This window comes from Saccopteryx bilineata, chromosome 3 (genome assembly GCF_036850765.1).
Source record: "Saccopteryx bilineata isolate mSacBil1 chromosome 3, mSacBil1_pri_phased_curated, whole genome shotgun sequence".
Lineage (NCBI taxonomy): Eukaryota > Metazoa > Chordata > Mammalia > Chiroptera > Emballonuridae > Saccopteryx > Saccopteryx bilineata.
Window position 1 is genome coordinate 248,994,509 of NC_089492.1, and position 12,527 is coordinate 249,007,035.

Genomic DNA, 12,527 nt, shown 5'->3' on the forward strand with positions numbered 1-12,527 from the left:
TTTTCACTCCTCTCATTTGATCACATCTCTACTTTTCACTGAGAACTACAGCTATTCTTTCTAACATCTACCAACCTACTTGTACTTGCATCAATAAACTCTGCCTTCCCTTCTGCTCCAAATTAGAGCCAACATCTTTACTTCTGCTCTAATATGAGATTAGTGTACACAAATAAAGATCTGGTATCAAAATTATTTCCTTCTGGCCTGACCAGGTGGTGGTGCAGTGGATAGAGCGTCGCACTGGGATGTGGAGGACCCAGGTTCAAGACCCCGAGGTCACCAGCTTGAGCGCAGGCTCATCTGGTTTGAGCAAAGCTCACCAGCTTGTACCCAAGGTCGCTGGCTTGAGCAAGGGGTTACTTGGTCTGCGGTAGCCCCACGGTCAGAGCACGTATGAGAAAGCGATCAATGAACAACTAAGGTGTCGCAAAGAAAACTAATCTAATGATTGATGCTTCTCATCTCTCTCCATTCCTGTCTGTCTGTCCCTATCTATCGCTCTCTCTGACTCTCTGTCTCTGTAAAAAAAATAAAATAAAATAAAAATAATTATTTCCTTCAGTCTTGCCTATGCCATTAAATTTTCCCTTTTCAAAATTAGTCTCATATCATAAAACCCATCTTAATGTAACCCATCTTGAAAACAAAAAAACTACTGACCCCATATAGTATCTTTTTCTTTTTTGATATACTTTTATTTATTCATTTTAGAGAGGGGAGAGAGAGAGAATGGGGGAGGGGTGGAGCAGGAAGCATCAACTCCTGTATGTATCTTGACCAGGCAAGCCCAGGGTTTCGAACCAGTGACCTCAGCATTCCAGGTTAATGCTTTATCCACTGTGCCACCACAGGTCAAACTTCTGCTTTCATTCTCATTATATCAGAAAGTTGTCTCCATTTCTCACCTCCCATTTGATCATCACTATACTCCAATCAGATTTGTCTCACTAGTCCACTAAAATAACGTAAGCAAGATAACTAATGATTTCCAACTTGCCAAAATCCAATGGTCAACTCTCTGTCCTCATCTGGCTCAATCTCTCAGTAGCACATGAATGACATGACTGCCAGATTTTAATATATTTTATTTATTGATTTTTAGAGAGAGAGAGCTAAAAAGAGCAAGAAGAGACAAAAAGAGGGGGGAGAAGGAGAGAATCAGGAAGCATCAACTCGTAGTAGTAACTTATTCGGGATGCTTCTTTTCTATCTCCTGTTCTGGCTCCTCCTTTACTTCCAAACATACCAATTTCAGCCTTTTCCTTTTCCCTATAGATATTCCACATTTTCTAGCTGGCTGTATCCTATGTCAGAACTGATGACTCAAATTATTTCTCTAGCCCTGTCTAGTTCTCTGCGCTGCAGCCCATATATCAAACTGCCTACTTTTCATCTTGAGCATCTCAGAAATTAACACTTCCAAAATCACTCTTGATTTTCATCCCTCAAAACACTCACAAGACACAAGATTCCACGTATAATAGCAATGCAAAAGGTAAAAGCCTTAAGAATAAATGTAAGAAATACATACTATCAACATGAAGAAAACACCCACATACCTCTAGGGCAGTGGATCCCAAACCCCAGGCCGTGGACCGGTACCGATCCGTGGGCCATTTGGTACCAGTCCACAGAGAAAGAATAAATAACTTATATTATTTCAACTTTATTTATATTTAAGTCTGAACGATGTTTTATTTTTAAAAAATGACCAGATTTCCTCTGTTAAATCCGTCTAAGACTCACTCTTGACGCTTGTCTCAGTCACATGATACATTTATCCATCCCACCCTAAAGGCTGGTCTATGAAAATATTTTCTGACATTAAACTGGTCCGCAGCCTAAAAAAGGTTGGGACCACTGTTCTAGGGGACACGAAAGACTAAAAAAAGGAAGAAACAATATCACAAAGAAGTCAATTTATAAATATAATACAATCACAAAGAAAATAGTGCTTTCTGCCTGACCAGGCGGTAGTGCAGTGGATAGAGCGTCAGACTGGGATGCGGAAGACCCAGGTTCGAGACCCCGAGGTCTCCAACTTGAGTGCAGGCTCATCTGGTTGGAACAAAAAGCTCACTGGCTTGAGCCCAGGGTCACTGGCTCGAACAAGGGGTTACTTGATCTGCTGAAGGCCCGCAGTCAAGGCATATATGAGAAAGCAATCAATGAATAGCTAAGTTGTTGCAACATGCAATGAAAAACTAATGATTGATGATTCTCATCTCTCCGTTCCTGTCTGTCTGTCCCTGTCTATCCCTCTCCCTGACTCTCTGTAAAAAAAAAAAAAAAAAAAAAAAGCAGGCAATGTAATTAAAAAAAAAAATAGTGCTTTCTTAGAACTAGACATGCCAGTTCTAGCGTTCACATAGAAAACAAACAAATAAGTATAAGTGAAAGACACCCAAGGAAAGATTGTCACTTATAGAGGATTTATAAAGCTAGTATATGATAAGTTTGACATCAGAATGTAAACAAATACACAAATTAATGAAACAGAATATGCCTGACCAGGCGGTGGTGCAGTGGATAGAGCGTCAGACTGGGATACAGAGGAGCCAGGTTCGAGACCCTAAGGACACCAGCTTGAGCACGGGCTCATCTGGTTTGGACCCAAGGTCGCTGGCTCGAGCAAGGTGTTACTCAGTCTGCTGAAGGCCCATGGTCAAGGCACATATGAGAAAGCAATCAATGAACAACTAAGGTCTCACAACGAAAAACTGATGATTGCTGCTTCTCATCTCTCTCCGTTCTTGTCTGTCTGTTCCTATCTATCCCTCTCTCTGACCCTGTAGTAAAAAACAAACAAAAAAAAAAACTAAGGCACTGAAACAAAGAATTGATGCTTCTCATCTCTGTCCCTTCCTGTCTGTCCCTCTCTCCAGCTCTCCATTAAATTAATTAAATAAAAAGTTATAGATAAAAAAAACATGAGGTCTTTTTACTTTTCTCTTTTTTTTGTATTTTTCTGAAGTGAGAAGCAAGGAGGAAGAGACAGACTCCTGCATGCACTCAACCAGGCTCCACCAGCAGGATGGGGGATACTCTGCCCATCTGGGGTGTTGCTCTATTTCAACCAGAGCCATTCTAGTGCCTGAGGCAGAGGCCATGGAGCCATCCTCAGTGCCCAGGCTGACTTTGCTCCAATGGAGCCTTGTTTGCAAGAGGAAAAGAGAGAGACAGAGAGGAAGGAGAGGGGGAGGGGTGGAGAAGCAGAAGGGCGCTTCTCTTGTGTGCCCTGGCCGGGAATTGAACCCGGGATTTCCCAAGCCAGGCCAACGCTCTACCACTGAGCCAGCTGGCCAAGGAAAACATGAGGTCTTTTTAAAATTAACTAGTGTGCTAAAAATCCCAGAGGCATGGAAGAACTCAACTACATAAAAATTATAAAATTATTGTAAAGCAAACATTCCATAAAGAGGAAAAACAGACAGCCAATTGAACAAAAATGTTTGCATTGCATATCATAGTCAAAGGTTTATTTCCACTTGACCAGGCGATGGCGCAGTGGATAGAGCATCGAACTGGGATGTGGAAGACCCAGGTTCGAGACCCCGTTGTCGCCAGCTTGAGCGCAGGCTCATCTGGTTTGAGCAAAAGCTCAACAACTTGAGCCCAAGGTCGCTGGCTCGAGCAAGGGATTACTCGGTCTGCTGAAGACCCGCAGTCAAGGCACATATGAGAAAGCAATCAGTGAACAACTAAGGTGTCACAACAAAAAAAAGATGATTGATGCTTCTCATCTCTCTCCGTTCCTGTCTGTCTGTCCCTATCTATCCCTCTCTCTGACTTTCTCTCTGTAAGAAAGAAACAAATAAACAAAAAAAAACCCCAAAAATGTGATATGTTTCTTGGGGTTGGGGGAGGAGGTAATTTGTAGAGATATATGCAGGAGAGCTAAGTTTTTATTTACCATAGCGACAGAATCACTAAATAACATCTAAAACTGATAAATCAAGAATTTGCACAAAAAAAAATTTTTTTTCTTTTTCGCAAAAAAAAAAAAATTTTAATTATTTACTAAATAAGGATTTATTTAGAGATGTGGAGGTAAATACCACAAGAAATAGCTATGATAGTAGAAAGTAATGTCCTCTGGAGAGCAGATCTTACAGATATGTCATTTTGGGGCCTTTTATAATAATTTAATTTTTATAAACTATGTTCATAAATTACTTTCATTGAAAAAGAAAACATTAAATGCTCTCCCTCCCAGGAGCATGCCACACTATTGTGGATCGTAAATGGCAAAAAGCCATTGTAGATTTGAGGCTTAGCAAAAGGCTAAGTTCTCCCCCCACCACCTCCATATTGGCTATGATGCTGAGTATTTGCACCCACTTCACTTGCTTCCTTAAGTTGCTAGAAGCAATTTACATGCCCTTCCTCTTACTCTGTTCAGATGGTGGTTGATTTCACTTATGCATGGCAGGGAGATTCTATATATTCTATATTGCTATATAATAAAGCAAACTGGGGCTATGGGGCACTCGGATATTGCCATCAACACTGAAGAGTCCTCCCGATCCCATCCTTTTTTCTTAATGAATCTGTTTTCTTAATTCCGTACCGCTCTCACTCAAAACCCAGAATTAGGAGCCGCACTGGTCCACAGTACCACACTCTTCCTCTCTCCCATCCTGTTCCCTCCCAAGCATGTTACTTTTACCTTCCACTCGCATAAGCTCCAATGGCCCCTTCTACCTCTGTAATTGTTCCCTAAAGCCCATTTCTTCTACATCTGTGATTTTTTTTTTGGTAAGTAAGAGGAGGGGAGACAAAGATAGACTCCTGCATGCGCCCCACTGGGATCCATGGCAACCCCGTCTGGGGCCAATGCTCTGCCCATTTGGGGCCATGCTTGCATCCAAGCTGTTTTTAGTACTTGAGGCAGAGGCTCGAGGGAGCCATCCTCAGTGCTCAGATCAGTAGAGCTATGGCTGTGGATCAATCGAGCCAGGGCTGCAGGAAAGGAATAGAGAGAGAGAGAAGGGGGAGGGGCAAGGGAAGGAGAGGCAAATGGTTACCTCTATTGTGTGCTCTGACCGGAAATCGAACCTAGGACTTCCACATGCCGAGTCGATGCTCTACCACTGCGCATACTGTCCAGGGCCCTCTGTGACTTTCTTTTTTTTTTTTTTTTTTTTTTTTTACAGAGACAGAGAGAGAGAGAGAGTCAGAGTGAGAGGTAGACAGGGACAGACAGACAGGAACGGAGAGATGAGAAGCATCAATCATTAGTTTTTCGTTGCGACACCTTAGTTGTTCATTGATTGCTTTCTCATATGTGCCTTGACCGCGGGCCTTCAGCAGACCGTCTAGCCCCCTGCTTGAGCCAGCGACCTTGGGTCCAAGCTGGCGAGCTTTTTTTTGCTCAAGCCAGATGAGCCTGTGCTCAAAATGGCAACCTCGGGGTCTCGAACCTGGGTCTTCCGCATTCAAGTCTGACGCTCTATCCACTGCGCCACCACCTGATCAGGCCCTCTGTGACTTTCTAACTTCCTCTTATATTTTGAAGGAAAAAAAATATGTAAGTGACAACCTACCTTAATTGCCATGAAGAGCTCTTCTTTAAGCTGTACAGTTTGCTCAGGTGAGAGCTAGAAGCAAACAAAAAGCTGAGAGTAAACTATCAGCTCTCCATCAAAGCTCCCTCAAAACTAAGGGGGAGAGATCTTGTTTTTAACAATCACATACCTGCAAGGCTAGAACAGACATGATGCTCACTGCCATTGTTTGCATCTTGGAGTTTTCACTCTTACAGAGCCATCTGATAACAAATTTGGCAGCATCAAACCTGAAAAGCAGTATTTTTCTCACAATAAACTTTGTAAAACTGTATGAGGGAAGAAAAAATCCAGCAATCTTGTAACAAGGGGGATAGATGGTGATGGATGGCGAACACACAATGCAATGTAATACAGATGACGTATTATAGACTAATGCACATGAAATCTGTATAGTTTTATTAACCAATGTCACTCCAATAAATTCAACTAAAAAGTTTTTTTAATCCTGTAACAAATGTAGTCTCAACTTCTAAAGCCTCAGCTATGAAAACCAAGAGCAGCTGGCATAAAAAAAAATCAGAGGAGGAAGAGAAGACCCTGCAAACAAGAATGTGAGCAAAATGCACAGGACTTTAAAAAAGGATGGGAAGCTTCAAGAAAGATTTAATATTTAGTATTCAATTTCTAATATGATGAAACTGAAAAAGAAAAGAAGTTCCCCAAGCCCTGGCTGGTTGGCTTAGCGGTAGAGCATCAGCCCGGCATATGGAAATCCCAGGTTCGATTCCCGGCCAGGGCACACAGGAGAAGCGCCCATCTGCTTCTCCACCCCTACCCCCCCCTTCCTCTCTGTCTCTCTCTTCCCCTCCCACAGCCAAGGCTACACTGGAGTCAAGTTGGCCGGGCGCTGGGGATGGCTCTGTGGCCTCTGTTTCAGGCACTAGAATGGCTCTGATTCCAGCGAAGCCCCCTGGTGGGCATGCTGAGTGGATCCCAGTCAGGTGCGTGCGGGAGTCTGTCTGTCTCCTTCTCCCTTGCTTCTCACTTCAGAAAAATACAAAAAAGTTCCCCAAGAGGTAGCAATTTGTAATCTGAAATGCAGACAGTGCTAAAACACCACAACAAAAAAATCAATTAGCTAGAGAGAATTCATTCCCTTTTATAGAGACAGTTGTTACTCAGTGCTGATCATTGCGATGTAGGAACAAAGACTGAATTTAGAAAGAGCTTCCAAGTTTTCAAGTGAAGGTGGGAATAGAGGTTTGGATTTTTTGTGTATTTTTTTTTTTTTAAACAGGGACAGAGAGAGAATCAGATAGAGGGATAGATAGGGACATACAGACAGGAACGGAGAGCGATGAGAAGCATCAATCATCAGTTTTTCATTGTGACACCATAGTTGTTCATTGATTGATTTCTCATATGTGCCTTGACCGCGGGCCTTCAGCAGACTGAGTAACCCCCCGCTCGAGCCAGTGACCTTGGGTCTATGCTAGTGAGCTTTTTGCTCAAGACAGATGAGCCCGCGCTCAAGCTGATAACCCCGGGGTCTTGAACCTGGGTCCTTCTGCATCCCAGTCCAATGCTCTATCCACTGCACCACCGCCTGGTCAAGCGAGGTTTGGTTTTTTTATTTTGTTTTTTTTTTAGGTTTGGTTTTTTAATGAGAAGGCCCACCTTCCCCATCGCACTTTTGGCTGAGCCCAGCACCCATAAATCACAGGCTTTGTTCATGTGAGCCAGTGCTTAATTTTCCTCCTGCTGCCAGCAGCTATTATACATGGTTTTGAACTCATGAATCTGGGAGATTACAAAGGCCTCAAGAAGAATCCCTCTAGAGTCTAGGATAAGGATTTTTTAAATTACTATCAATAAAATAATAGCAAAAGTGATAATTTATGTTTAGAACAATCTGTACTTCTTAAGGCAAGCACTGTTGTAAGTACTTTACAAACATTATAGCTAATCCTCATAAGAGTCACTGTTTTACAAATGAGAAAACTTATGCACAAAGATAATGAAAGTGCCAGAACTTGAATCCAAGTACGTCTGACTCTCTGGAGCCCCTAGTCTTACTACCCTGGAGTCACATTTTGGGAAACATTTGCAGGCAGGGTACTTCCAATCACCTCTGAGAAAGAAGCACAACAGCCTTCTCCCCAAACACCTTATCCCAGCCTTGTTCAGATCCTTGCTGAATTAATAACCTAAAAGCCAACAATGCTTAGAGAAACACTGGTCAACACCCCAAAATCAAATGCCCAAGTTTTATACTTGCCTGTCAAATGGAACATCCATAAGAATCCTGGAATTGGTTAAGTAGAGAAGACAATTCTTCTGTAACTTTAAGGAATAAAGATAATTAATTTTGAGTAAACGTGTACTCAAGTCTAAATGATTCTGAATATTTGGAAGGTGCTACCAATGAGCTTTTCTGTGTAACTGGTCCTCTCCAAGTTATTCACTTAACCTTACCAATAAAGTTTGTCACATGCACCTCTGACTAAAGAACAATCCTTTCCAAGCCTTACCAGGCGGTGGCGCAATGGATAGAGCGTCAGACTGGGATGTAGAGGACCCAGGTTTGAGACCCCGAGGTTGCCAGCTTGAGCGTGGGCTCATCTGGTTTGAGCCAGGCTCACCAGCTTGAGCCCAAGGTTGCTGGCTTGAGCAAGGAGTCACTCGGTCTGCTGTAGCCCCCCAGTCAAGGCACATATGAGAAATCAATCAATGAACAACTAAGGTGCTGCAACGAAGAATTGGTATTTCTCATCTCTCTCACTTCCTGTCTGTCTATCCCTATATGTCCCTCTCTGACTCTGTCTCTGCCACCAAAAAAAACCAAACAAAACCCCACAATCCTTTCCCCCTCTCGTTTTTGGCAAAGAGGGGTCTAGGTGGAGAGTGGCCTCATGTACATCAGCTCCAATCATTACCTGAGGCCTAGCCCATCTACTAAAAGACAAGTGTACTTAGCATATCTCATAACTAAACTAGAGTTTTCACTTTCTACCTAAGATTGGTAGGCCTTTCAGATAGGAAAGGAAGAGAGAAAGCCTCTTGGGAAAGCCATAGAAATAAAGAAATATAACATCTCTTTGAAAGGCCATGAGTAGGCCAATGTGACAAAAGTATAGTGTATGGGCCAGGGCCAGAAACCGGAAATGCCAGTGGAAACTAGGCAGTAATATAACTGAAGAGGGCAGTCTGAAACCATAGAAGAGTACTAGTAAAATCATGGCAAACTGGAGAATTAACGTACTCTTATAAGGGCAGTAGTTACTCCACTCCAACTGATGATTGTCATGCAGGAATTAAGACTGAATTAAGAAGGAAAGTCCAACTTTTTAAGCAAAAATAGAAATTTTGTTTAAATTTTAAATGAAGGAAGACCACCTTCCTTATTGTATTTTTAAAAATCAATTTCCATTTTAAGTACACACTTCAGCCTGACCAGGTGGTGGAGCAGTGGATAGAGCATTGGACAGGGATGCAGAGGACCCAGGTTCAAGACCCAGAGGTGCCAGCTTGAGCAAGGGGTCACTTGCTATGCTGGAACCCCCTGATCAAGGCACATATGAGAAAGTAATCAATGAGCAACTGAGGTGCCGCAACGAAGAACTGATGCTTCCTATCACAAATGTATACAGCTGTATAACCACTACCCCCTACCACCGTCACAATCAAGAAAAAAACTTCACCCCAGAGTTCTACTTTGCCACTTCAAATCAATCCTGAGTTTGCAAACCCCAGCCCTGGAAGATTACACTGTCATCACACATTAGTCTGTTCTAAGTTTTCACGTAAATGAAATCATATAGTAGTTACTCTTTTGTGTCTGGCTTATTTTTCTCAGCATATTCTTTGAGAGTCATCCATATACTTCAATCAGTACTTCATTTCTTTGTACTGCCAAATGATATTTCCTTATCTATTCACCTGTTGTTGGACACTTGGGAAGTTTTCAATTTTAGGGAATTATGAATAAGACTGTTGAAGTGGTGGTTGTATTGTTTTACTTTCTTTTTTGTGTGTGTGACAGAGATGGAGAGAGTCAGAGAGAGGGACAAACAGGGACAGACAGGAAGGGAGAGAGATGAGAAGCATCAATTCTTGGTTGCAGGACCTTAGTTGTTCATTGATTGCTTTCTCACATATGCCTTGACTGGGCGGCTCCAGCTGACTGAGTGACTCCTGCTCGCGCCAGCAACCTTGGTCTCAAGATGGTGAGCCTTGCTCAAACCAGATGAGCTCGTGCTAAAGCTGGTGACCTTAGGGTCTCGAACCTGGGTCCTCTGCGTCCCAGTCCGACGCTCTATCCACTGCGCCACCACCTGGTCAGGCTTGTTTAACGGGGTTTTTTTTATTAATTTTAATGGGGTGACATTGATAAATCAGGGTACATATGTTCAGAGAAAACATTCCCAGGGCCCTGGCCGATTTGCTCAGTGGTAGAGCGTCGGCCTGGCATGCAGGAGTCCCGGGTTCGATTCCCGGCCAGGGCACACAGGAGAAGTGCCCATCTGCTTCTCCACCCCTCCCCCTCTCCTTCCTCTCTGGCTCTCTCTTCCCCTCCCGCAGCCAAGGCTCCATTGGAGCAAAGTTGGCCCGGGAGCTGAGGATGGCTCTATGGCCTCTGCCTCAGGCACTGGAATGGCTCTAGTTGCAACAGAGCAACGCCCCAGATGGGCAGAGCATCGCCCCCTGGTGGGCATGCCGGGTGGATCCCGATCGGGCACATGTAGGAGTCTGTCTGACTGCCTCCTCATTTCCAACTTCAGAAAAAAAAAAAAAGAAAACATCTTCAGGTTATTTTCACATTTGATTATATTGCATACCCATCACCCAAAGTCAAATTATTTTCTGTCATCTTCTATCTGGTTTTTTGTTTTACGTTCTTAACATCAACACACTGTATGAGAATATCAGATGCTCCACATACTTGCTAACACGTTGTATTGTCAGTCTTTTAATTCAACCAATCTAAGGGTTCTCTAGTAATAACTCATTTTGGTTTTTTATTTATTTATTCATTTCAGAGAGGAGGGAGGGAGAGGGAAGGGAGGAGTGAGAGAGACAGAAACAGAGAAGAGGAGAGGAGCAGAAAGCATCAACTCCCATATGTGCTGCGACCAGTATTCCAGATTGACATTTTATCCACTGTGCCACCACAGGTCAGGCCACTCGCTGGGGTTTGTTTTTTTATTATTTTTATTTTATTTTCATTTTTTACTGGGACAGAGAGAGAGTCAGAGAGAGGGATAGACAGAGACAGACAGACAGGAACGGAGAGAGATGAGAAGCATCAATCATCAGTTTTTCATTGCAACACCTTAGTTGTTCACTGATTGCTTTTCTCATATGTGCCTTGACCACGGGCATTCAGCAGACCGAGTAACCCCTTGCTTGAGCCAGAGACCTTGGGTCCAAGCTGGTGAGTTTTTTGCTCAAACCAGATGAGCCCGAGCTCAAGCTGGCGACCTCGGGGGTCTCGAACCTGGGTCCTTGGCATCCCAGTCCAATGCTCTATCCACTGCGCCACCACCTGGTCAGGCCTCACTGGGGTTTTAATCTGCATTTCTCTGATGACTGAAGATACTAAGCATCTTCTCATATGCTAATTGTCATCTGCTATCTTCTTTGATGAAATGTTTTCTCAAATCTTTTGCCTTTCAAAATTGGTTTGTCTTATGTTATTGCATTAAGAAGTCTTAACATTCTGTATAAAAGATTTTCGTCAATCTGACCAGCCGGTGGCACAGTGGATAGAGCGCTGAACTGGGATGCAGAGGACCCAGGTTTAAGACCCCGATGTCGCCTGACCAGGAGGTGGCGCAGTAGACAGAGCATCGAACTGGGATGCCGAGGACCCAGGTTCGAGACCCCGAGGTCGCCAGCTTGAGTGCAGGCTCATCTGGCTTGAGCAAAAAGCTCACCAGCTTGGACCCAAGGTCGCTGGCCTGAGCAAGGGGTTCCTCTGTTGAAGGCCCACGGAAAAGGCACATATGAGAAAGCAATCAATGAACAACTAAGGTGTTGCAATGAAAAATTGATGACTGATGCTTCTCATCTCTCTCCATTCTTGTCTGTCTGTCCGTGTCTATCCTTCTCTCTGACTCTCTCTCTGTCTCTGTAAAAAAACAACAGGCCTGACCTGTGGTGGTGCAGTGGATAAAGCATCAACCTGGAAATGCTGACGTCGCCGGTTCAAAACCCTGGGCTTGCCTGGTCAAGGCACATATGGGAGTTGATGCTTCCAGCTCCTCCCCCCTTCTCTCTCTCTGTCTCTCTTCTTTCTCTCTTCTCTCTTTCCCTCTCTTTCTCTCTCCCTCTCTCTCTCCTCTCTAAAAAGGAATAAATTTAAAAATAATAATAAAATAAAATAAAAAACAACAACAACAACAAAAGACTCCAAGGTCGCCAGCTTGAGTGCAGGCTCATCACATTTGAGCAAGGCTCACCAGCTTGAACCCAAGGTTGCTGGCTTGAGCAAGGGGTCACTCGGACTGCTGTAGCCCCGCCGGCTTGAGCAAGAGGTCACTCGGTCTGCTGTAGCCCTCCGGTCAAGGCACATAGAGAAAGCAATCACTGAGAAACTAAGGAGCCGCAACAAAGAATTGATGCTTCTCATCTCTCTCCCTTCCACTCTGTCTGTTCCTCTCTCTGTCTCTGTCACAAAATAAATTAATTAATTAAAAAAATAAAAAAATAAAAGACTTTCATCATATATACAGGGTGGGAAAAAAGTAAGCTTACAGGCCCTGGCCGGTTGGCTCAGCGGTAGAGCGTCAGCCTGGCGTGCGGGGGACCTGGGTTCGATTCCCGGCCAGGGCACATAGGAGAAGCGCCCATTTGCTTCTCCACCCCCCCCCCTTCCTCTCTGTCTCTCTCTTCCCCTCCCGCAGCCAAGGCTCCATTGGAGCAAAGATGGCCCGGGTGCTGGGGATGGCTCCTTGGCCTCTGCCCCAGGCGCTAGAGTGGCTCTGGTCTTGGCAGAGCAACGCCCCGGAGGGG

At 44.0% G+C, this 12,527-nt stretch overlaps 1 protein-coding gene across 1 annotated transcript in view; it reads right to left on the reverse strand.

Moving 5' to 3' along the window:
• The window catches only part of ZYG11A (zyg-11 family member A, cell cycle regulator), a 65,670-nt gene that overhangs the window by 17,774 nt on the left and 35,369 nt on the right, over positions 1–12,527 (reverse strand). Inside the window, exons 6-8 of the mRNA XM_066269169.1 lie at positions 7,792–7,856; positions 5,701–5,800; positions 5,550–5,603 (exon numbers count right to left, since the gene is read on the reverse strand). Coding sequence (XP_066125266.1) covers positions 5,550–5,603; positions 5,701–5,800; positions 7,792–7,856 — 219 coding nt within the window. The remainder of the gene's footprint in view (positions 1–5,549; positions 5,604–5,700; positions 5,801–7,791; positions 7,857–12,527) is intronic.